This window comes from Manis pentadactyla, chromosome 13, assembly GCF_030020395.1.
Source record: "Manis pentadactyla isolate mManPen7 chromosome 13, mManPen7.hap1, whole genome shotgun sequence".
Lineage (NCBI taxonomy): Eukaryota > Metazoa > Chordata > Mammalia > Pholidota > Manidae > Manis > Manis pentadactyla.
Window position 1 is genome coordinate 54,945,935 of NC_080031.1, and position 23,846 is coordinate 54,969,780.

General features: G+C 40.0%; 1 protein-coding gene and 1 pseudogene across 1 annotated transcript; both read right to left on the reverse strand.

Moving 5' to 3' along the window:
• Window positions 1-570: 570 nt before the first annotated feature.
• LOC118913212 (olfactory receptor 2H2-like) lies at window positions 571-1,506 on the reverse strand (annotated as a pseudogene).
• A 12,863-nt stretch (window positions 1,507-14,369) lies between these two features.
• Window positions 14,370-15,302, reverse strand: LOC130680326 (olfactory receptor 2T1-like). The gene has a single exon (XM_057490652.1). The coding sequence runs from the start codon at window positions 15,294-15,296 to the stop codon at window positions 14,370-14,372; it is 927 nt and encodes a 308-aa protein (XP_057346635.1). The 5' UTR covers window positions 15,297-15,302.
• Window positions 15,303-23,846: the final 8,544 nt, after the last annotated feature.

The following is a 23,846-nucleotide window of genomic DNA, read 5'->3' on the forward strand; positions in this document are numbered from 1 at the left end:
ACAGGCATCTGTCATGGCTATCTCTTCTCACAACACTAAATGAAGTAATTTTATATAGTTCAATAAGTGCAGGAGATATTTCTTCTTTATTGCCAAAATTTTCTTGTCATAAATTTAAAAGGAAAGACTATATAAATAGTAAAGACCTAGGGAAATGCCAGGAAAATTCCCTTCCTTTCAGTTGCACATGAGAATACATAAAACACATTTCCTTTGTGACTTTTCATTAATAATAGATATGTTGTAATTTAACAGTTTTTAATTAAAAACGTTCAGCTCATGGTACTTATGTTGCCCGAGATAGATGTTTTTTGAAATTTAACTCCACAAAGATTTTTCCTCCAAAGACAAAATATTTTGACTACTCATTAGATGCCCAAACCTAGCATCGTATTTGGATATATTTTTTAAAAAACAACTTGTAAAAACATGGGAATAAAGGAAAATAAGTCATAATTAATGACTTATAACTAAACCCACCCTTTTTTAATGATGATTCAAAGATTCTCACTGACAGGGAGTGGTGAGTATCATGACCTTCTACTTCCTCCAAGTTCAAAAGATCTCATTTTACTTCTTTTTGGGTAAACCTTTGCAGAGCAGCCTTAGCAGGGCACTCTTCACTTCTTTGTTCCTTAAGGTATAGATGAGGGGGTTCAGCAGTGGTGTGACCAAAGCATAGAAGAAGGTGAAGAACCTGCCCTGCTTTGAATCAAGTTGGTTCTTAGGGCCCGTGTACACCATGGACACTGTCCCAAAGAACATGAGGACCATGGTGAGGTGGGAGGAGCAGGTGGCAATGGCCTTCTACCTTCCCTCCTCAGAGTGGATTTTTCTGAAGGCTTGAGCTATGAAGCCGTAAGAAATCATGATCAACACCATTGGCAAAATGGTCAAGAAAACAGAAGTGATGGACATCGGCAATTCATTTGCAGAGGTGTCCCCACAGGCCAGCTTTATGAGGGCAGGAACCTCACACAGAAAGTCATCCAGGTGGTGGTGGGCACAGAAGGGCAGCTGGAAAGTGAGGGAAGATTGGGTCACAGACTCCAGCAGGCCACACAGCCAGGCCGTGAGCACCAGCTTCAGGCACAGTGGACGGTTCATGATGACGGTGTAGTACAGGGGCCGGCAGACAGCGACACAGTGGTCAAAGGCCATCACCACAAGCACGACGCCTTCTGTGACACCCACGCAGAGGAACACGTAGAGCTGGATGGCACAGCCTGTGTAGGTGATGCTCTTGTCTGGCCCCCACAGGTTGGACAACATCTGGGGTGCAGCACTTGTGGCGAAGCAGAGATCCACGAAGGACAGGTTACTAAGAAAGAAGTACATGGGACTATGAAGCCTAGGGTCCACACAGGAGAGCAGGATGATGGCTGAATTGGAGAGGATGACCATGGTATACAAGAGAATCACAGCCCAGAAGAGAACGGTTTCTAGCAGGGGCCATTCTGAGAAGCCAAGTAGGATGAAGCCCACTGGGAAGCTCTTATTAGTCATTCCTGTTGCTTTTGTTACTGGGATTTGGACATAAATATAAATAAGAGTTGAAACTAATTTTTCAAAAAGGCTCTACTACAATTTATTTAGAGAAAGTAGATTACTTTTTCAAGAGGACTTGGGCATAGTCCATATGAATATTGTTCCATATATTTAACAGATTACAATGTGTCTTCCATGTGGCTATTTTTTCACCTAATGCATATTTGCAAGATACTTCTTTTTGGAATTCAATTTCAACTTGAAATTCAAATCTGCAGTCACAAAATCATTTGTGGCCACCTTGAAAATTTACCTTAGGTAATATGCATATTTTCTCCACTTGTGCTTTCTGTCAAGTATGTGGTCACTGTCACAAATATCCAAAATGAGTTGTTGAATATATTTCATTTGTATACATTCCCCAAAGGGACATATTATATGGGTTTTTTTTTATGATGGTTTGTAGGAACCCATCACATGTGGATCATCCCAGAAACAAAGCCCTTCTGCGGTGATTGTAGACTCTAGACAGACACCCCAAACATGAATCATCTCAGTGTCTAAGAAACCCACCTTGGCAAATGAGACATACTAGTGTTTAAATGAGGCAAACCACGTTTGATCTTTCACTTTCTAAGTAAACAACTGCGAAACCTCAGTTGATGGTCCTGTCTAGATGGTTACAGTAGATCCCACCTCATGGGGCTCAGGTCCAAGTCACAGGGATGAGGGTGCGAGAGTGTCTGCTACTTTCTAGCATAAAATACTAAGTACTATAAAACTGTAAGCACTGTGAATGTTGTCTGATGTCTACCCCACAAATGTGCAGTATTTTCTCCTCAATAATCAATTGGACACAACAAATTTAACCAAGAACCATAATTAAATAGAAGTGAATCAAAGTGCAAAATCATGAAACCTGTGATTATCCTAAAGCTCTGCTTCAAGGACAGGGAGAAGAGATGATGCACAGGCATCACTTGTTTAATACCAGCCTGGAGCATTGCTTATGGGAAACATTGGCCTTCAATATCAACTTTTTGTCTTCCAAAAGTTGTAGAATTTGTCAGAGAACATTAGTAACATGAGTGACACTGGACACATATAACATTGTTCTGAAAAGAAACTGAGTCAGATTGTGAGAATCAGATTTTGAAAAGTGAGCAAACAATGTAAAAATGTGTATAAAAATGGGGGACATATTGTGTTCAATAGTATCTTCACAGGTGTTTGTTCAGTGGCTGTCATGTACCTGGCTCTCTGCTACAGTGTGGGAATGCACTGTGAATAAGACAGATGAAGTCCCTGTTTTAGTACAGTTTGCAGGCTCACAGGAAAAAGAAAGAGAGAGAAAGTAAAGAAATGAGCAAATATGTCATAAGGGTTCATGTATTTTACAGGATAAGCTCTCTAAATGCAAACAAATCAGGATTTATACCGAGGATAACAGTAGAAGATTCAGCTCCCTTCAGGGAGAGCAGGAAGGGAGCTGTGTGGTGCTGAGGATGCATGTCTCCTGCAAGGGGGCCAGTCTGGTGGGGGTGGGGGCAAGACCCTGTGCAGTAAGTGTGGGCAGGATGACACGTGAGGTCAGCTGCCCTCTTCTAGGTTTCTACGATTATGCCCTGAACTCGCAGCATTTTGTTTTCTGCAAGCACCCTGCATGTAGCACAGAATGCCCATTCTGATCTTCCCCATGGAATCACTTCACCGGTTCTTTCAGTTTCCACAGTGGTTTCCCTCCTGTGCCCATCCCCACCTGCAATGGACTGCAGTGCTGAATTTAACTGTAGCATTTGGATGAAAATGTTCAAGTTGCTGAACTGTCTTTTGTTTTAAAATTATATCAAGGGTTCAGTTGTTTTGTATGTGTAAAGAAAATATGAAATTGAATTTTTTAATTATTTTGAACAATTTTGTAAAATGATCTTTTTCATACTTGAAAAGCATAATAAGAACACTGTATTATCTGGAAAATAAAAGCACGATTAAATATAATATTTATCTAAGATTTGATTTATTTTTTATAAATTAAAAAATACCTATAGATAAATAGACATAGACCATAAAAAATAGATGAGATGTAAAGTAGACTCATGCTATATATAACTCTAATTTTCCTAAGTATTTAAATTGTGTACTTAGTTCTCATGCTTTAAATAGTTTTAGAAAAATCATATTTTAAATATATTTAAAGCTACTAATATTTTGCCTTACTAACAGAATTTGGATATAACTTTTCTATTTTTAAAAATGTATAGGAGGAGGGGTGGAAGATGGCGGCATGAGTAGAGCAGCGGAAATCTCCCAAAACCACATATACCTATGAAATTATAACAAAGACAACCCTTCCTAGAATAAAGACCAGAGGACACAGGACAATATCCAGACCACATCCGCACCTGAGAGAACCCAGTGCCTCATGAAGGGGGTAAGATACAAGCCCCGGCCCAGCGGGAGCTGAGCGCCCATCCCCCCAACTCCCGGCGGGAGAAGAATAGGCAGAGCGGGAGGGAGACAGAGCCAGGACTGCCGAACACCCAGCCCCAGCCATCCGGGCCAGAGCGCAGGGCGCTCGATACTAGGAAAACAGGACAGCAAGAACAGTGAGCGGGCACCGGAGGCCAGGTGCCGGAGGACATAAGAAAAGCACGCAACCAATTTTTTTTTTTTTTTTTTGCTGCTTTGATTTGGCGAGCGCTTTTTGGAAGTCTTAAAGAGATAGGGACCCCGATACTAGGGAAACAGGGCAGCAAGACCCGTGAGCAGAGGCCTGAGGCTGGCGCTGGAGAATAAAGAAAAACGAGCGGCCACCTTTTTTTTTTAATTAAAAAAAATTTTTTTTTTAATTTTATTTTTTTTTGTGGTCGTTGTTTTGTTTTGGCGGGTGCTTTTTGTAAGTCTTAAAGGGGCAGGGCGGGACACAATCCACAGGTAGGGAATCTAGGGATCTCTGGGCACCCTAACCCCTGGGCTGCAGGGAACAGGGAGGCCCCTTATGGAGATAAAAAGCCTCCCAGCCAATCCCGCTCCAACGTGACTCCACCACTTTGGAGTAGCTGCCCGAGCCAAGCCATGCCCACAGGAACAGTGGAGATAAACTCCATAGCAGCCGGACAGGAAGAAGAAACCCTGTCTGTGCGCAGCTGCGCAGCACAAGCCACTAGAGGTCGCTGCGCTCCCAGGAGAGGAGGGCCACAAACCAACAAGAAAGGAAGTTCTTCCAGCCGTCACTCATCCCAGCTCTGCAAACTATACCTATCACCATGAAAAGGCAAAGCTACAGGCAGACAAAGATCACAGAGGCAACACCAGAGAAGGAGACAGACCTAACCAGTCTTCCTGACGAAGAATTCAAAATAAGAATCATAAACATGCTGACAGAGATGCAGAGAAATACGCAAGAGAAATGGGATGAAGTCCGGAGGGAGATCACAGATGCCAGAAAGGAGATCACAGAAATGAAACAAACTCTGGAAGGGTTTATAAGCAGAATGGATAGGATGAAAGAGGCCATTGATGGAATTTAAAACAGAGAACAGGAACACATAGAAGCTGACATAGAGAGAGACAAAAGGATCTCCAGGAATGAAACAACATTAAGAGAACTGTGTGACCAATCCAAAAGGAACAATATCCATATTATAGGGGTCCCAGAAGAAGAAGAGAGAGGAAAAGAGATGGAAAGTATCTTAGAAGAAATAACTGCTGAAAACTACCCCAAACTGAGGGAGGAAATAATCGAACAGACAACGGAAATACAGAGAACCCCCAACAGAAAGGATCCAAGGAGGACAACACCAAGACACATAATAATTAAAATGGCAAAGATCAAGGACAAGGAAAGAGTTTTAAAGGCAGCTAGAGAGAAAAAGGTCACCTATAAAGGAAAACCCATCAGGCTAACATCAGATTTCTCGACGGAAACCCTACAGGCCAGAAGAGAATGGCATGATATATTTAATACAATGAAACAGAAGGGCCTTGTACCAAGGATACTGTATACAGCACGACTATCACTCAAATATGACGGTGGAATTAAACAATTCTCAGACAAACAAAAGCTGAGGGAATTTGCTTCCCACAAACCACCTCTACAGAACATCTTAAAGGGACTGCTCAAGATGGTAGCAATCCTAGAAAGAGCACAGCACAAAATACCCAACATAAGAAGAATCGAGGAGGAGGAATAAGAAGGGAGAGAAGAAACGAATCTCCAGACAGTGTATATAACAGCTCAATAAGCGAGCTAAGTTAGGCAGTAAGATACTAAAGAGGCTAACCTTGAACCTTTGGTAACCACTAATTTAAAGCCTGCAATGGCAATAAGTACATATCTTTCAATAGTCACCCTAAATGTTAAAGGGCTGAATTCACCAATCAAAAGACACAGAGTAATAGAATGGATAAAAAAGCAATACCTATCTATATGCTGCTTACAAGAAACTCACCTCAAACCCAAAGACATGTACAGACTAAAAGTCAAGGAATGGAAAAACATATTTCAGGCAAACAACAGTGAGAAGAAAGCAGGGGTTGCAGTACTAATAACAGACAAAATAGACATCAAAACAAAGAAAGTAACAAGAGATAAAGAAGGACACTACATAATGATAAAGGGCTCAGTAAAACAAGAGGATATAACCATTATAAATATATATGTAGCCAACACAGGAGCACCAGCATATGTGAAACAAATACTAACAGAACAAAAGAGGGATATAGACTGCAATGCATTCATTCTAGGAGACTTCAACACACCACTCACCCCAAAGGATAGATCCACTGGGCAGAAAATAAGTAAGGACACGGAAGCACTGAACAACACAGTAGAGCAGATGGACCTAATAGACATCTATAGAACTCTACATCCAAAAGCAACAGGATATATATTCTTCTCAAGTGCAAAAGGAACATTCTCCAGAATAGACCACATACTAGGCCACAAAAAGAGCCTCAGAAAATTCCAAAAGATTGAAATTCTACCAACCAACTTTTCAGACTACAAATGCATAAAACTAGAAACAAACTGTACAAAGAAAGCAAAGAGGCTCACAAACACATGGAAGCTTAACAACACGCTCCTAAATAATCAATGGATCAATGACCAAATCAAAATGGAGATCTAGCAATATATGGAAACAAATGACAACAACACTAAGCCCCAACTTCTGTGGAACACAGCAAAAGCAGTCTTAAGAGGAAAGTATACAGCAATCCAAGCATATGTAAAAAAGGGAGAACATTCCCAAATGAAAGGTCTAATGTCACAATTATTGAAATTGGTAAAAGAAGAACAAATGAGGCCTAAGGTCAGCAGAAGGAGGGACATAATAAAGATTAGAGAAGAAATAAATAAAATTTAGAAGAATAAAACAATAGCAAAAATCAATGAAACCAAGAGCTGGTTCTTCGAGAAAATAAACAAAATAGATAAGTCTCTAGCCAGACTTATTAAGAAGAAAAGAGAGTCAACACAAATCAACAGTATCAGAAATGAGAAAGTAAAAATCAAGACGGACCCCACAGAAATACAAAAAAATATTAGAGAATACTATGAAAACCTATATGCTAACAAGCTAGGAAACCTAAGAGAAATGTGCAACTTACTAGAAAAATACAACCTTCCAAGATTGACCCAGAAAGAAACAGAAAATCTAAACAGACCAATTACCAGGAACGAAATTGAAGCGGTAATCAAAAAACTACCAAAGAACAAAATCCCCGGGCCAGATGGATTTACCTTGGAATTTTATCAGAAATACAGGGAAAACATAATACCCATTCTCCTTAAAGTTTTCCAAAAAATATAGTTGGAGGGGATACTCCCAAACTCATTCTATGAAGCTAACATCACCCTAATACCAAAACCAGGCAAAGATGCCACCAAAAAAGAAAACTACAGACCAATATCCCTGATGAATGTAGATGCAAAAATACTGAACAAAATACTAGCAAACCAAATTCAAAAATACATCAAAAAGATCATACACCATGACCAAGTGGGATTCATCCCAGTGATGCAAGGATGGTACAACAATCGAAAGTCCATCAACATCATCCACCACATCAACAAAAAGAAAGACAAAAACCACATGATCATCTCCATAGATGCTGAAAGAGCATTTGACAAAGTTCAACATCCATTCATGATAAAAACTCTCAGCAAAATGGGAATAGAGGGCAAGTACCTCAACATAATAAAGGCCATCTATGATAAACCCACAGCCAACATTATATTGAACAGCGAGAAGCTGAAAGCATTTCCGCTGAGATCAGGAACTAGACAGGGATGCCCACTCTCCCCACTGTCATTTAACATAGTACTGGAGGTCCTAGCCATGGCAATCAGACAAAACAAAGAAATACAAGGAATCCAGATTGGTAAAGAAAAACTTAAACTGTCACTATTTGCAGATGACATGATACTGTACATAAAAAACCCTAAAGACTCCACCCCAAAACTACTAGAACTGATATCGGAATACAGAAAAGTTTCAGGATACAAAATCAACACACAGAAATCTGTGGCTTTCCTATACACTAACAATGAACCAACAGAAAGAGAAATCAGGAAAACAACTCCATTCAAAATTGCATCAAAAAAAATAAAATACCTAGGAATAAACCTAACCAAGGAAGTGAAAGACTTATACTCTGAAAACTACAAGTCACTCTTAAGAGAAATTAAAGGGGACACTAACAGATGGAAACTCATCCCATGCTCATAACTACGAAGAATTAATATCATCAAAATGGCCATCCTGCCCAAAGCAATATACCAATTTGATGCAATCCCTATGAAACTACCAGCAACATTCTTCAATGAACTGGAACAAATAACTCAAAAATTCATATGTGGAAGCACCAAAGACCCTGAATAGCCAAAACAATCCTGAGAAAGAAGAATAAAGTAGGGGGGATCTCACTCCCCAACTTCAAGCTCTACTAAAAAGCCATAGTAATCAAGACAATTTGGTACTGGCACAAGAGCAGAGCCACAGACCAATGGAACAGACTAGAGAATCCAGACATTAACCCAGACATATATGGTCAATTAATATTTGATAAAGGAGCCATGGACATACAACGGCGAAATGACAGTCTCTTCAACAGATGGTGCTGGCAAAACTGGACAGCTACATGTAGGAGAATGAAACTGGACCATTGTCTAACCCCATATACAAAAGTAAACTCAAAATGGATCAAAGACCTGAATGTAAGTCATGAAACCATTAAACTCTTGGAAGAAAACATAGGCAAATTCTCTTGGACATAAACATGAGTGACTTCTTCATGAATACATCTTCCCGGGCAAGGAAAACAAAAGCAAAAATGAACAAGTGGGACTATGTCAAGCTGAAAAGCTTCTGTACAGCAAAGGACACCATCAATTGAACAGAAAGGTACCCTACAGTATGGGAGAATATATACGTAAATGACAGATCCGAGAAAGGCTTGACATCCAAAATATATAAAGAGCTCACGCACCTCAACAAAGAAAAAGCAAATAATCCAATTAAAAAATGGGCAGAGGAACTGAACAGACAGTTCTCCAAAGAAGAAATTCAGATGGCCAACAGACACATGAAAAGATGCTCCACATCGCTAGTTATCAGAGAAATGCAAATTGAAACCACAATGAGATGTCATAGCACACCAGTAAGGATGGCTACCATCCAAAAGACAGACAACAACCAATGTTGGCGAGGCTGTGAAGAAAGGGGAACCCTCCTACACTGCTGGTGGGAATGTAAATTAGATCAACCATTATGGAAAGCAGTATGGAGGTTCCTCAAAATGGTCAAAGTAGACTTACCATTTGACCTTGGAATTCCACTTCTAGGAATTTACCCTAAGGATGCAGCACTCCAGTTTGAAAAAGATCGATGCACCCCTATGTTTATCGCAGCACTATTTACAATAGCCAAGAAATGGAAGCAATCTAAGTGTCCATCAGTAGATGAATGGATAAAGAAGATGTACATATACACAATGGAATATTATTCAGCCATAAGAAGAAACAAAATCCTACCATTTGCAACAACATGGATGGAGCTAGAGGGTATTATTATGCTCAGTGAAATAAGCCAAGCAGAGGAAGATAAATACCAAATGATTTCACTCATCTGTGGAGTATAAGAATAAAAGAAAAACTGAAGGAACAAAACAGCAGCAGAATCACAGAAACCAAGAATGGACTAACAGTTATCAAAGGGAAAGAGACTGGGGAGAATGGGAGGGTAGGAAGGGATAAGGGCAGGGAAGAAGAAAGGGGGTATTATGATTAGCATGTATAATGTGGGGGGTGGGGGAAAGGGGAGGGCTTTGCAACACAGAGAAGACAATAGTGATTCTGCAACATCTTACTATGCTGATGGACAGTGTAATGGGGTTTGTGGGGGGGCTTGGGGTAGGGTAGAGCCTAGTAAAAGTAATGTTCTTCATGTAATTGTAGATTAATGATAACAAAATAAAATTAAATTAAAAAATTAAAAAAATTATTTGGGAAATATAATCCTCTAATAGAAACCAAATGTCAGATTTGATATATAAAATTAAATTCAGTATCAAATTTCCTCCATCTTGAAGGAACCTATTTTCAAATAATATTATGTTTTAATATGACAACAAACCAAAGTTTCTTTTTAGTATTGCAGTTATGATAGTTTTTTGAAAATAGTGTTGCTTAATGGACAAGGAATTATTAATAAAATATCTAAATAATTTTTATTCTGTGATTGCACACCTTCAGAGAATACATAGTATTTACTATAATCTTTCCGAAAGTTCACAATAAATAAATACGAGCATTAAAAAAATAAAAAAATTAAAAAAAAGACTGCAGACTAGCAAAAAACTGGAGACAAAGTACGTATCCACTGCCAGGGGGCCGCGCGTGTGTGAGGGGACCTGCCGGCCCCTGGCGCGCCTGAGCCTGCCCGCCTCTGCCAAGAAAGCACTTCCGCCCCTCCCCTCCCTGCCGGCGGGGCTCTGCATTGCGCCTGCTTGCACACTGCTTGCAGGCCTGCACCCTGGAATTCCTCTCTTTTCTCTATTGAGTCATTGATTTCTCCTCCAACACCAGACTATTCTTGTCAAAATCCAAACAGGCATTGATATTATCCACATTAAAAAAGATAAATAATTATCCTTAATCCCACATAACTCTCCCAATAAAATTTCATCTTTCTTCTGCTATTCAAAGTAAAGTCTGGAAGCTGTCCCCCATTTCTAGATCTCTTTCTGTCCTTCGTCTGCTTCAGAGGCTGTTCTTCATTATTCCATTGCAAACCTCTTGCCAATAACACAAGCGTATCAGGTGATCCGCTTTCTCTTTCACATTACTCGAACTATACTCAATATTCACGTGGTGGACTCATCCCTTCTACTGAAAAGACTGTCTTTGAATTCCATCACACCATACTCTCTGGGTTTGTATATCTTTTCTACCCCCTTTATTGCCACTTAAGCTTCCACGGCTTGACATTTTTATGCTGCAGTTTTTTGGACCCGTTCTTTAGATCTCCACACAGTCCCTCCCGAGTTGTTTTCTTTTAATCTCCTCTGCGGTCCTTGCAGGCCACGGGATCACCAGGGACCCCGTAAGCCTGTCTTCCCACCTAGCAACTCAGATGATATCCAGACTAAAATATACAGCTTCTTATCTGACATTGATATTCAGATATTCAGTAGACATTTCAAACTTTATATGCTCAAAAGAAAGCTCTTAATTAAATACCCAAACTCAAATCCTGCTTTAGTCTATTCCAGAAAACAGGCCAGCCATCTGCTTAACTGCTCAGCCCAACTCTCAGGGGCTCTTGATCTCCGTCCTCCACACCCGACTTCTATCCATCTGTCATCCATGCCTTCGAAACATAGTCCCAGTTAGTGTTTTATCACCTCCACTTCTGACACTCACGCTAGGATGTCTCTCCTCAGAACACAATAAAAGCCTCCAGAGAGGTCTTCTGCTTTAATGCTTTCTCCTATAGTCCATTCTCTATAAAGCAGCCAGGGGAATATTCTCATCAAGTCAGTCATTATCTGGCTTTCCCTTACTTGAAATCCATCAATGGCTTTTCATTAAAATGTAAATAAGGCTCCAATGTGTGTGGGGGGTATACGGGGATCTGCTCTGGCCCTTGCCCATTTCCAGACTTGTCTCTCTACCCATCACTTTGGACCAGCCTCGCTGAGCAGCTTTCTGAACACAGCTTCCCTATTTCAGTGCACTGACACCTGCTGTCCTTCCTGACGGAAAGGCTCTCCTCCTGGACATCCCTATGCCTGTTTTCTCTCCTGCTGAAATGTAAGCCTCGTCACGGGGCCCCCTTGACCACCACAGCTTGAGCAGCACTCCGCTGTTCTCCACTACCCCACTCTGCTACACATTTCTTACATATACCACATTATATCATCAGTCCTATTTCCCAGTTTTATTGATAACTTGACTTATAACATCAAATTAGTCCAAGGTGTACAACACAATGAGATAAACCCTCATACGAGAATGGCTGTCATCAATAAGACAACAGAAGATGAGTGTGGGTGAGGGGATCCTTATACATCGTTATGAGATGGCAGGTTGGTGCAGCCACTGTGGGGAAGAGTGTAGAAGCACCTTAAAATTAAAAGCAGAACTACCCCCTAATCCATCAATGATACTCCTAGGTGGATATCATATCTGAGGGAAACAAATCCCTGCTTGAAGAGACATGTGCACCACAGTATTTATTGCAGCAAGCATCACATTAACTAAAACACTGCAACAATTTGAGCATCTACTGATGGATGAATGGATAAAGAAAATGAGGTAGGTATGTACTATGAGTTACATTTGACTTCCTATTGAAGCATAATAAGCATAAAAAGTATTCCATATACAGAGAGGTTGAACTTGATCAGTTTTCTCAAGCTGAACACTGGTCATATAATCTGAATTCACAGAAGCATGTTTTGCTCCATCTGTTCTTCAGTTCAGTGTATCTTTGGTGACTTGCTTCTTTACCTCTTCATGTTTCTGAGATTAATCCACATTGTTGCCAGCAGTATGGGAACGTGCACTCCTGTTGTGTGGATATGTCACAATTTATTCATCCATTTCATCATCAGTGAGCTGATTTCTTTTGTCTGTTACCACATATATTTTGGCAAAGACTATGCAAACACCTCTGTCATAAATTCACCCAACTGCATGCCTGCTGGGGTACCAAGCACAGACATGTTTGGCATAAGTCTCTGCTACTACGTACAGTGTGATGTGTTGATATCAGAGGTTCCTCTGCTTGCTTGCTTCTTTTCCTTTTCATTGTCTTTACCCCATTGGGATGTAAACATCTTGAGTGCAGGTGTTTTATCTGTCTTGCTCACAGCTATGATACATGAGGGAATAAATTGATGAATGGAGGAGGAAGCTGAATCTGAAAGGTGTAGTGTTCAATCATCGCATCTCTTGAAACCCTGTGATCTGGTGGACTAATCAAAAATGTTCCCCTACAGAAACCCCTTACATCTGTGAGCCCGACTATTCTCATGTATAATTTAGGACAGATAAGAGGTGCTGCATTTCTTACTAGGTTCTTGGAGGATGAATCTGGCAAGGCATGTAAATCATTAAATTTTATGCATATCAACCAATATGATGATAATATTTCATTTTTTATCTCTCAGTTAATCCCTTAAAAAATCAAACAGCACATTGACCATGCTTACTGTCCTCCATTCTTGGAGATGTGGGGGGCATGGGTATGAACTTTGAGCTGACTTCTCTTCCCTGATGGTATATGATTAACCTTAATGACCCTGTTAACATATTTGAAAAATGATTTTAGTATCCACCCAACCCATATTCCTGTATGTTTCTCCAACATTTTGAAAAACACTCAGGCACTCAGTACTCTTATGTTGTCCTCTCTATGCAATATCCTGTGCTTTTAGCCATCAGTATTAGCTTATCTGAAAAATAGTATTCACCAATGTGTTACGGACAAACAAAAGTTAAATACTGTATTTCTTCTTAAAGTATCAAACACATGATGATTGCACTGAGTACATGGCTATTTTAGAAAATTATATTCAGTGACTTTGCCTTCCACCTGACAAATCAGAACACATACAGAACTATATTCCTAAAAGTCTGGGTCAGAGTATTACCCTTCAGAATAGAAAAGGTGGTAATTCTCTTATTTTTAGATGGTTTCCTAGGTTATATGGCAGTACCATACGTCCCCAAAGTACCATCTTTCCCCCTGCTCTCCTAGGCACAGTTCATGCCATTTAAAGTCACATGTAATTTACCTCCTGTGGGTAATATTGCAGTATTTCCAGAATCTCTGGCTTGGCCTTAGTGCATCTCCATATCAATAGTGATTATGAGGGCGCACAAGGGAATATCTGGACTGGAGAGGTTGGGTGGGGGTCTTTTTGCAGCCAGCTAGTGAGATCCAGGTGTTACAGGAGTAGACAGCTACTTGGGAGCAGTAAACATGTTTCTCCCACTTTATTTCTCTCTCTTACTGATTTGGTTTCAAAGATTTATTTGCCCCAGGCTGAGAATATGTTTTATCCCCAGAGTTTACCTCCAAAAGGTAAAACTGCAGAGCAAGTAATTTTAATTCATGTGACCAAAAACCATGGGGGGATATTTTTTCTTAATACAGGGCAAGAGAAAGGGGAGATGTAAGAAAGGAAAGAAGAGGTGAAGGAGGGAGACCAAGAGGCCACCCTCTTTACATGGATCCTTCTTCTTTTTTCTGCACAATAGAGCCCTCTCCTGTTTAACCCCTCACTAAGTGCACGGCCACGCTGACCACAGGGGCTGCCAGTCACAGTCTGCATGAGAGGGAGGCCGCTGTTACAAGGCTTCCCACCGCTCTTCATGCCGTGAGCCTGCCCAGTGCCCTCTTCAGAGCGCCAGTCACATCCTTGTTTAGCAGGCTGTAGGTGAGCAGGTTCAGCATCGGGATGAGGATGGTGTAGAACACGGAGAAAACCTTGTCCTGGTTTGGCTTGTGGTATGAGTGAGGCAGCGTGTAGGTGTACATGGAGGCCCCATAGAACAATGTCACCACTGTCATGTGGGATGAGCAGGTTGCAAACGCTTTCTGCCTGCCCTCTGCTGAGCTCATGTGGTGCACAGTTGTCAGGATTTGGGCGTAGGAGGCAATCACCACAGAGAAGGGGATGAGCAGCATCACCACACAGCACACGTACATCACCATCTCGTAGAGCGCTGTGTCAGCACACGCCAGCCGTAGGACCACGGGGGACTTGCAGAAGTGGTTAATCTCCCAGGAAGCGCAGAAGGGGAAGTTCATGGTGATGGGCGTTAGCAGAAAGCCGTCCAAGGAGCCCCCAAACCAGGACCCTGCTATGATCCCCCAGCAGACCCTCCGGCTCAGGAGGACAGGGTAGCGCAGCGGGTTGCAGACGGCTGCGTAGCGGTCATAGGCCATGAGGCCCAGCAGGAAGAACTCAGCCCCCACCAGCGTGAGGTAGAGGAAGTGCTGTGCTGTGCACCCCACAAAGGAGATAGTTCTTTGACCCAACAGGTAATCTAGCAGCATCTTGGGCATGATGGTGGAGATGTACGTCATGTCGATGAAGGATAGGTGACCGAGCAGGAAGTACATGGGGGTGTGGAGCTGGGAGTCGGTGTGGATAAGGAAGATCATGACCCCGTTGGCCACCAGTGCAATGAAGAAGATGAAGGAGATGATGACGAAAAGAAAGCCTGCAACATCCTTCCTGTCGAACAGCCCCCTGAGGGTGAAGCCCGAGGAGGATGTGTTGTACCTATCCATTGACCCCATGGTGGCACTGCTGTGATCTGGAATCTTCCAAGTAAAATGATGATATCTGCAGGGAATTAATACAACAACAGCAAGCTTCCACAAGTTGAAAGAAAACATTAAAAAATTTTTTTTTATGACTTTGGCTCTGATATCCAGCAACTAAATGTTCTAAAATGTTTTTAAATAAAATTAATTATTTTATTTTAAATCAATAATTATTTTAATGCATAAGATGATGTCAACAGATGTTAACAGGGATGCATATGAACAAAACCTAAGGGTGCATACTGTGGTATGTAAGAGTTATACCTGGTCTGGTGCATGCATGTGTGCATGTGTGTGTGTGTATACACATGTGCTTCTGCATGCATGTGTGCGTGTGTGTGTGAACATACTACCTTACATCTGGTTAAATCTATAACTTCCATATATGAATCTTTATAGAAATCATAATACCACCATCTCCAAAACATCTCAATACTGGTTCTGGGTAGCTTATGTTCTCCATTTAGTCACAAATATGTGTGGTCTATAATTTTAACTAGAGTTTCTGCCTACATTATGAGGGTTTTTTTTGGTGTCCTTTTGTCCATATTGCAGGCAAAATTTATGGATGCAAATAAAGTGAAAAATTGAAATTAGTCTCACAAACTCAGCAATGGAAAGGTGATCCAATACAAGAGGCATTCAGTATTCCAGATTTATATTTGTATATTTTTAAGAAAGATATTTCAAATTTAGGATAGCAAAGAATTAGCATTAGGATTATGATCAGCATGAGCATCAGCTATTAGAACTTAACATTAACAATTCGGATTCCGAGGAAATAGCACAGAGACATACACACTGAGATGTAACTCACCTGTCATTTTTGGAATCTGAAAATTTTTCATAGTCATTCATAATTAAGAAAAACTAATTGAGGTATAATTTCAGGTGATGACTAAGGAAAAAAAATCCACAAAAATTTCTTGGAAGTTAAGGATGCTTTTTCATGTGTTTTAATGTTAAATATGTCAAATCAAGATATGTTTTACCAATATGTTTGTGAGATAAATTGGTCAAATTGGTGTGTGCTCCATGAAATATTCTAAAAATATGAGTATGTCGTCCACTGCACAGAAAAAAGAATGCTAATAAGAATAGTTCCAACAATGATGTGAAGGGTTTCCTTTGTGCCAAGTTCTTCCTATTTATTAACTCACCGACTCTCACAACAATCCTAAGAAGTGAGGAGCTATAAAACCCCTTTTCACCAAAGGCAGGGTTGTGAGCAATGTTTCCAGGTCCCCACAGGCTGTTAGTGGCAGGATGTTTGGACCAGGCAGCCTCAGCTTATTTGTGCTCTTACCTACAGCCCAGAAAAACAACTAGCCTCTTCCAGTTGTTGTCAAATAAAATGTGACAATGAGTCTGTTTAATTTTTAACTACATGTAATCATTAATATGACTAGTAAAATTCAATCATAAATAAGTGAATCACATAAATCATTACAATGAAGACAACTGATTTTTAAGAGCAAACTCTGTATTTCCTGTTTATCTTCTCTTTTCTGTCAATCTGAGAATCTTTGATGCCAGGCTTCATAAATTTTCTTGACACCATGCGTGATTTCAATCTGCTTCATTTTTATCTACCTTTCTAGTTTCCACTAATGGAGCCCATGAAAATGTGTATATGAGGGGGAAACACTGTCCAGTTTATGGCAGCCTAAATATTAGTAGTATTTCAGCTACTTCCACACTTTGACACTTGGGCTCTAACTTTTATCACTCCCTAAATTCCCTCTAAATTTTTTTTTACAAAGTCACAGCTTTCTTTGCTCTCTATTCACACTCATTCCAAAATCTTTTAAAAATATGCTGTTTTAGTTGTCTTTCCTCCCACTTACAGTCCTGACAAAAGCAAAGGCAGTGTGTAAAGGCTTCTCCATTTTGTAGCTGGCTGGCCTCACTCTCCTATGTGAGCATAAAAGGTCTTGTTAGTCAGAAGGCAGCCCCATTTGATTATCTTATAATCTGTTATCTCACTATGAGGAAGCATAATGAGAAAGACCTGTCCCAGTTGAATTGCTCTTGGGCATAGATTGCTGTGGTTTTATACAAATGAAAATAATCAGAAAATGTCTGAAATAATTCTGTGGCTTTACACGGAAATTTTCTTCTGAAGAGATGTAGTAGAATAGAGTAAAACAAAATTTAGATCCAGAGTTCTTCTAGTGATCATGGCATTAATTACTTGTTACATTGGATTCTCTCCCCAAATTTTCAGAGTCTCAGTTTCTGTTTACATTAAATTTAGATAATATAATATTCAGGGCTGCTCTGTAAGTCAAATAAGAAATTCTTACATAAAAATAATTTATCCAGTGCAAATGTCAGTTTTATATCCACATATGTTAGTTATTCCAAAACTATTAATGAATGTGAGAATTCCCCATCTCTTCTTTAAACTATCTACATATTTAACTAAAAGCTATGAATTTAAAATGTTGGCTTCTTGAACCTCAGACCTATAAACTCTGGCACTCTGGTGGAATTATTTCGGGTCTTAAATTCCTTATATTTTTTCTAAACATCTCATGGCTTGAAGGAAATGGTCATTAATGTATTTTCTCAAAAAAATGCACATTTAAGCCTGTAGAGACCTTAAATGTCTTTGTGAAGCATAGATATGTTTGGCTTGAAATATAGTAGAACTTAAGAAAAAAAGGTATTGGATAAAATTGGTATGACTTTTTGGATGAAATTTTCTTTAAGTCTTAACTTAAATTACTTTTTTAAATATACACATCAGCCACGAAAATAGAGTAATATATTTATTACATCTGATATTTGCAAATATTCTTTCTTATTTTATAAAAGTACATTTGATTGAGTGGGGATGTTTGGAATTACTTATTCCCAACTAACCTGAAGTGACAATTCGATTCCCCTTGGGACTGGAAGATCACTGAGCCCATCCTTTAAATCAAATGGCAATGGAATCTCTAATGTGTAAGTTGCTGTCTTTCCCTATATGGCCACTGGTTAACTTCCTGCCAAGTGGAAGAGCACACTGCATCCTCTCTCGGTGCAGCAGCCCCATTGATAGTGCTCACTTGGCTTAAAAGTTGCATCAAGAAACCTCCTTCTTGCCCTCTTGATCTGTTCAGAGGCAATTTTTTCCCTTGTCAACATTTAGCCTTTCAAAATGTGAATATACTAAAAAGTCTTTCTTCACCTGTCTCTGTGCAGGGTTATGCTTCCTGATTCTCGTGTGCATTGATCTATGAACTCTATGCCCAAAATACTCAAATTCCTGCTACTAACTTGAGAAGATCTTTCACAATATCTATTTTAAAATGCATTATCCCAATTTCAACAATTACGTTAGGCATTCCAGTGCAAAATACTTGGTGGAATATTACTTTTCTCTTTTTACATCAGAAATCACACACTGTTGGTACATCATATGCACATTAAAACTCTTCCAGCTCAATCTCATTTCACATGAGAGTTTCACAAGCCAGGTAAATGCATACTTGTGCAGTTTTGAGTCTAACCACAAAACCTTATGCATATCCCTAAATCTTCTCTGTATTCTTAATTTAAGCTGCACAGTATTTCATTAAGAATAAAATCAAAGGAGGTGGAGCCAAGATGGCAGCGTGAGTAGGACAGTGGGAAACTCCTCCCAAAAATATATATATTTTTGAAAATACAGCAAATACAACTAATCCTAAAAGAGAGACCAGAAGACACAGGACAACAGCCAGATGACATCCAAACGTGAGAGAGCCCAGCGCCTGGTGAAAGGGGTAAGATACAAGCCCCGGCCCGGAGGGAACTGAACGCCCTGAACCGCAGATCCCAGTGAGAGGAGCGGACACAGAGCGGGGAGGGAGAGGGAGCCCAGGACTGCTAAACAACAAGCCCTAGCCATCTGCACCAGAGCGCAGACACAGTGCATGCATGGAGGGCTGGAAACAAAAGAAAAAGGGCAGCAAGACCTCTGAGCAGGTCTGGAAGCTGATGCTCCTCTGACAAAGAAAAGCAAGTGCTTTCTGAAAGTCTTAAAGGGACAGAGATGCAACAGCTGGATGGAAACAAACCAGGTCACAGTCCAGAAGCTGGAAATTCCAGGGAAACCCGGAAACACTAACCCCTGGGCAACAGCTCTGAGACCACTCATGGAGGTAAACAGGCAAACAGCCCCCTGTCCATTATCCCCCCAGAGCCCTGAAATAGCAGAGAAGCAGCCTGAGGCTGGCCACACACTCAGCAAGGGAGCTTCCTACATACCAGCCGGGCAAGACACAAAGACCCAGTCTACACGCAATTGCCAACAAAAGCCACTAGGGGTCGCAGTTGTCCCAGTAAAGAAAGGCCAGTAGCAAGTGGAAAGGTTGGCTCTTCCAGCTGACAGTCAATAGCACCTATCAATATGAAAAGGCAAAAACAATTGATCCAGACAAGACTAACCCAGACAGCATTGGCATCTGCTACACCTTCCCCTGAGAAGGAACCTGGGGAGATAGATTTAACCAGTCTTCCTGAAAAAGAATTCAAAACAAAAGTCATAACCGTACTGATGGACTTGCAGAGAAATATGCAAGAACTAAGGAAAGAGAATACAGAAATAGAAAAAGCTCTGGAAGGACTTCAAAACAGAATGGACGAGATGCAAGAGATCATTAATGGGCTAGAAAACAGAGAACAGGAACACAGAGAAGCTGATGCAGAGAGAGGTAAAACGATCTCCAGGAATGAAAGAATACTAAGAGAGCTGAGTGACCAATAGAAATGGAACAATATCTGCATTTTAGGGGTAGCAGAAGAAGAAGAAAGAGAAAAAGGGATAGAAAGTGTCTTTGAAGAAATAATTGCTGAAAACTTCCCCAAAATAGGGGAGGAAATGGCCTCTAAGACCACAGAGGTACACAGAACTCCCATGACAAGGGATCCAAGGAGGGCAACACCAAGACACATAATAATTAAAATGGCAAAGATCAAAGACAAGGACAAAGTATTAAAGGCAGCCAGAGAGAAAAAAAAAGGTCACCTACAAGGAAAACCCTTTAGGCTATCATCAGACTTCTCAACAGAAAACCTACAGGCCAGAAGAGAATGGCATGATATACTTAATGCAATGAAACAGAAAGGCCTTGAACCAAGCATACTGTATCCAGCACGATTATCATTTAAATATGAGGGAGGGATTAAACAATTCCCAGACAAGCAAAAGTTGAGGGAATTTGTCCCCCACAAACCACCTCTACAGGGCATCTTACAGGGACTGCTATAGATGGGAGCACTCCTAAAAAGAGCACAGAACAAAACACTCAACATATGAAGAAGGGAGGAGGAGGAATAAGAAGGGAGAGAAATAAAGAATTATCAGACCGTGTTTATCATAGCTCAACAAGCGAGTTAAGTTAGACTGTAAGATAGTAAAGCAGCTAACCCTGAATCTGTGGTAACCACAAACTTAAAGCCTGCAAAGGCAATAAGTACATAGCTTTCAATAATCACCCTAAATGTAAATGGACTGAATGCACCAATCAAAAGACACAGAGTAATAGAATGGACAAAAAAGCAAGATCCTTCCATATGCTATTTATAAGAGACTCACCTCAAACCCAAAGACATGCACAGATTAAAGTCAAGGGATGGAAAAAGATATTTCATGCAAACAACAGAGAGGAAACACCAGGTGTTGCAATGTTAGAATCAGACAAAACAGACGTCAAAATAAAGAAAGTAACAAAAGATAAAGAAGGATATTACATAATGATAAAGGGCTCAGTACAACAAGAGGATATAACCATTATAAATATATATGCACCCAATACAGGAGCACCAACATATCTGAAACAAATACTAACAGAACAAAAGGAGGAAATACAATGTGATGCATTCATTCTGGGAGACTTCAACACACCACTCACTCCAAAGGACAGATCTACCAGACAGAAAATAAGTAAGGACACAGAGGCACTGAACAACACACTAGAACAGATGGACTTAATAGTCATCTACAGAACTCTACATCCAAAAGCAACAGTATACACATTCCTCTCAAGTGCACATGGAACATTCTCCAGAATAGACCACATACTAGGCCACAAAATGAGCCTCAGTAAATTCCAAAAGATTGAAATCCTACCAACCAACTTGTCAGACCACAAAGGCATAAAACTAGAATAAACTGTACAAAGAAAGCAAAAAGGCTCACAAACACATGGAGGCTAAACAACACGCTCCTAAATAATCAATGGATCAATGACCAAATCAAAATGGATATCCAGCAATATATGGAAACAAATGACAACAACAACACAAAGCTCCAATTACTGTGGGATACAGCAAAAGCAGTCTTAAGAGGAAAGTATATAGCAATCCAGGCATATATAAAGAAGGAAAAACAATCCCAAATGAATGGTCTAATGTCACAATTATCAAAATTAGAAAAAGAAAAACAAATGTGGCCTAAGGTCAGCAGAAGGGGGGACATAATAAAGATTAGAGAAGAAATAAATAAATTGAGAAAAATAAAACAATAGCAAAAATCAATGAAACCAAGAGCTGGTTCTTTGAGAAAATAAACAAAATAGATAAGCTTCTAGCCAGACTTATTAAGAGAGTCAACACAAATCAACAGAATCACAAACGAGAAAGGAAAAATCATGACGGACCCCACAGAAATACAAAGAATTATTAGAGAGTACTATGAAAACCTATATGCTAATAAGCTGGGAAACCTAGGAGTAATGGACAACTTCCTAGAAAAATACAACCTTCCAAGACTGACCCAGAAAGAAACAGAAAATCTAGACAGACCAATTACCAGCAATGAAATTGAAGCGGTAATCAAAAAACTACCAATGAAAAAAACCCCTGGGCCAGACGGATTTCCATCAGAATTTTATCAGATATACAGGGAAGACATAATACCCATTCTCCGTAAATTTTCCAAAAAATAGAAGAGGAGGGAATACTCTCAAACACATTCTATGAAGTCAACATCATGCTAACACCAAAACCAGTCAAAGAACCCACCAAAAAAGAAAACTGCAGACCAATATCCCTGATGAAAGTAGATGCAAAAATACTCAACAAAATATTAGCAAACCGAATTCAAAAATACTTCAAAAGGTTCGTACACCATGACCAAGTGGGATTCATCCCAGGGATGCAAAGATGGTACAACATTAGGAAGTCCATCAGCCTCATCCACCACATCAACAAAAAGAAAGACAAAAACCACATGATTATCTCCATAGAGGCTGAAAAAGCATTTGACAAAATCAACATCCATTCATGATAAAGACTCTCAGCAAAATGGGAATCGAGGGCAAGTACCTCAACATAAAAAAGGCCATATATCATAAACCCACAGCCAACATTATATTGAACAGCGAGAAGCTGAAAGCTATTCCTCTCAGATCAGGAACTAGACAGGGATGCCCACTCTCCCCACTGTCATTTAACATAGTACTGGAGGTCCTAGCCACGGCAATCAGACAAAACAAAAAAATACAAGAAATCCAGATTGTTAAAGAAGAAGTTAAACTGTCACCATTTGCAGATGACATGATATTGTACATAAAAAACCCTAAAGACTCCACCCCAAAACTACTAGAACTGATATCGGAATACAGCAAAGTGAAGGATACAAAATTAACACACAGAAATCGGTAGCTGTCCTATACACTAACAATGAACCAATAGAAAGAGAAATCAGGAAAACAAGTCCATTCACAATTGCATCAAAAAAAATAAAATACCTAGGAATAAACATAACCAAAGAAGTGAAAGACTTATACTCTGAAAACTACAAGTCACTCTTAAGAGAAACTAAAGGGGACACTAACAAATGGAAACTCATCCCATGCTCGTGGCAAGGAAGAATTAATATCATCAAAATGGCCATCCTGCCCAAAGCAATATACAGATTTGATGGAATCCCTACCAAATTACCAGCAACAATCTTCAATGAACTGGAACAAATAATTCAAAAATTCATATGGAAACACCAAAGACCCTGAATAGCCAAAGCAATCCTGAGAAAGAAGAATAAAGTAGGGGGGATCTCACTCTCCAACTTCAAGCTCTACTATACAGCCATAGTAATCAAGACAATTTGGTACGGTCACAAGAACAGAGCCACAGACCAGTGGAACAGATTAGAGACTCAAGACATTATCCCAAACATATATGGTCAATTAATATTCAATAAAGGAGCCATGGACGTACAATGGGGAAATGACAGTCTCATCAACAGATGGTGATGGAGAAAGTGGACAGCTACACGTAGGAGAATGAAACTGGACGATTGTCTAACCCCATATACAAAAGTAAATTGAAAATGAATCAGAGACCTGAATGTAAGTCATGAAACCATTAAACTCGTGGAAAAAAACATAGGCAAAGACCTCTTAGACATAAACATGAGTGACTTCTTGCAGAACATATCTCCCCGGGCAAGGAAAACAACAGCAAAAATGAACAAGTGGGTCTATATTAAGCTGAAAAGCTTCTGCACAGCAAAAGACACCATCAATAGAACAAAAGGGA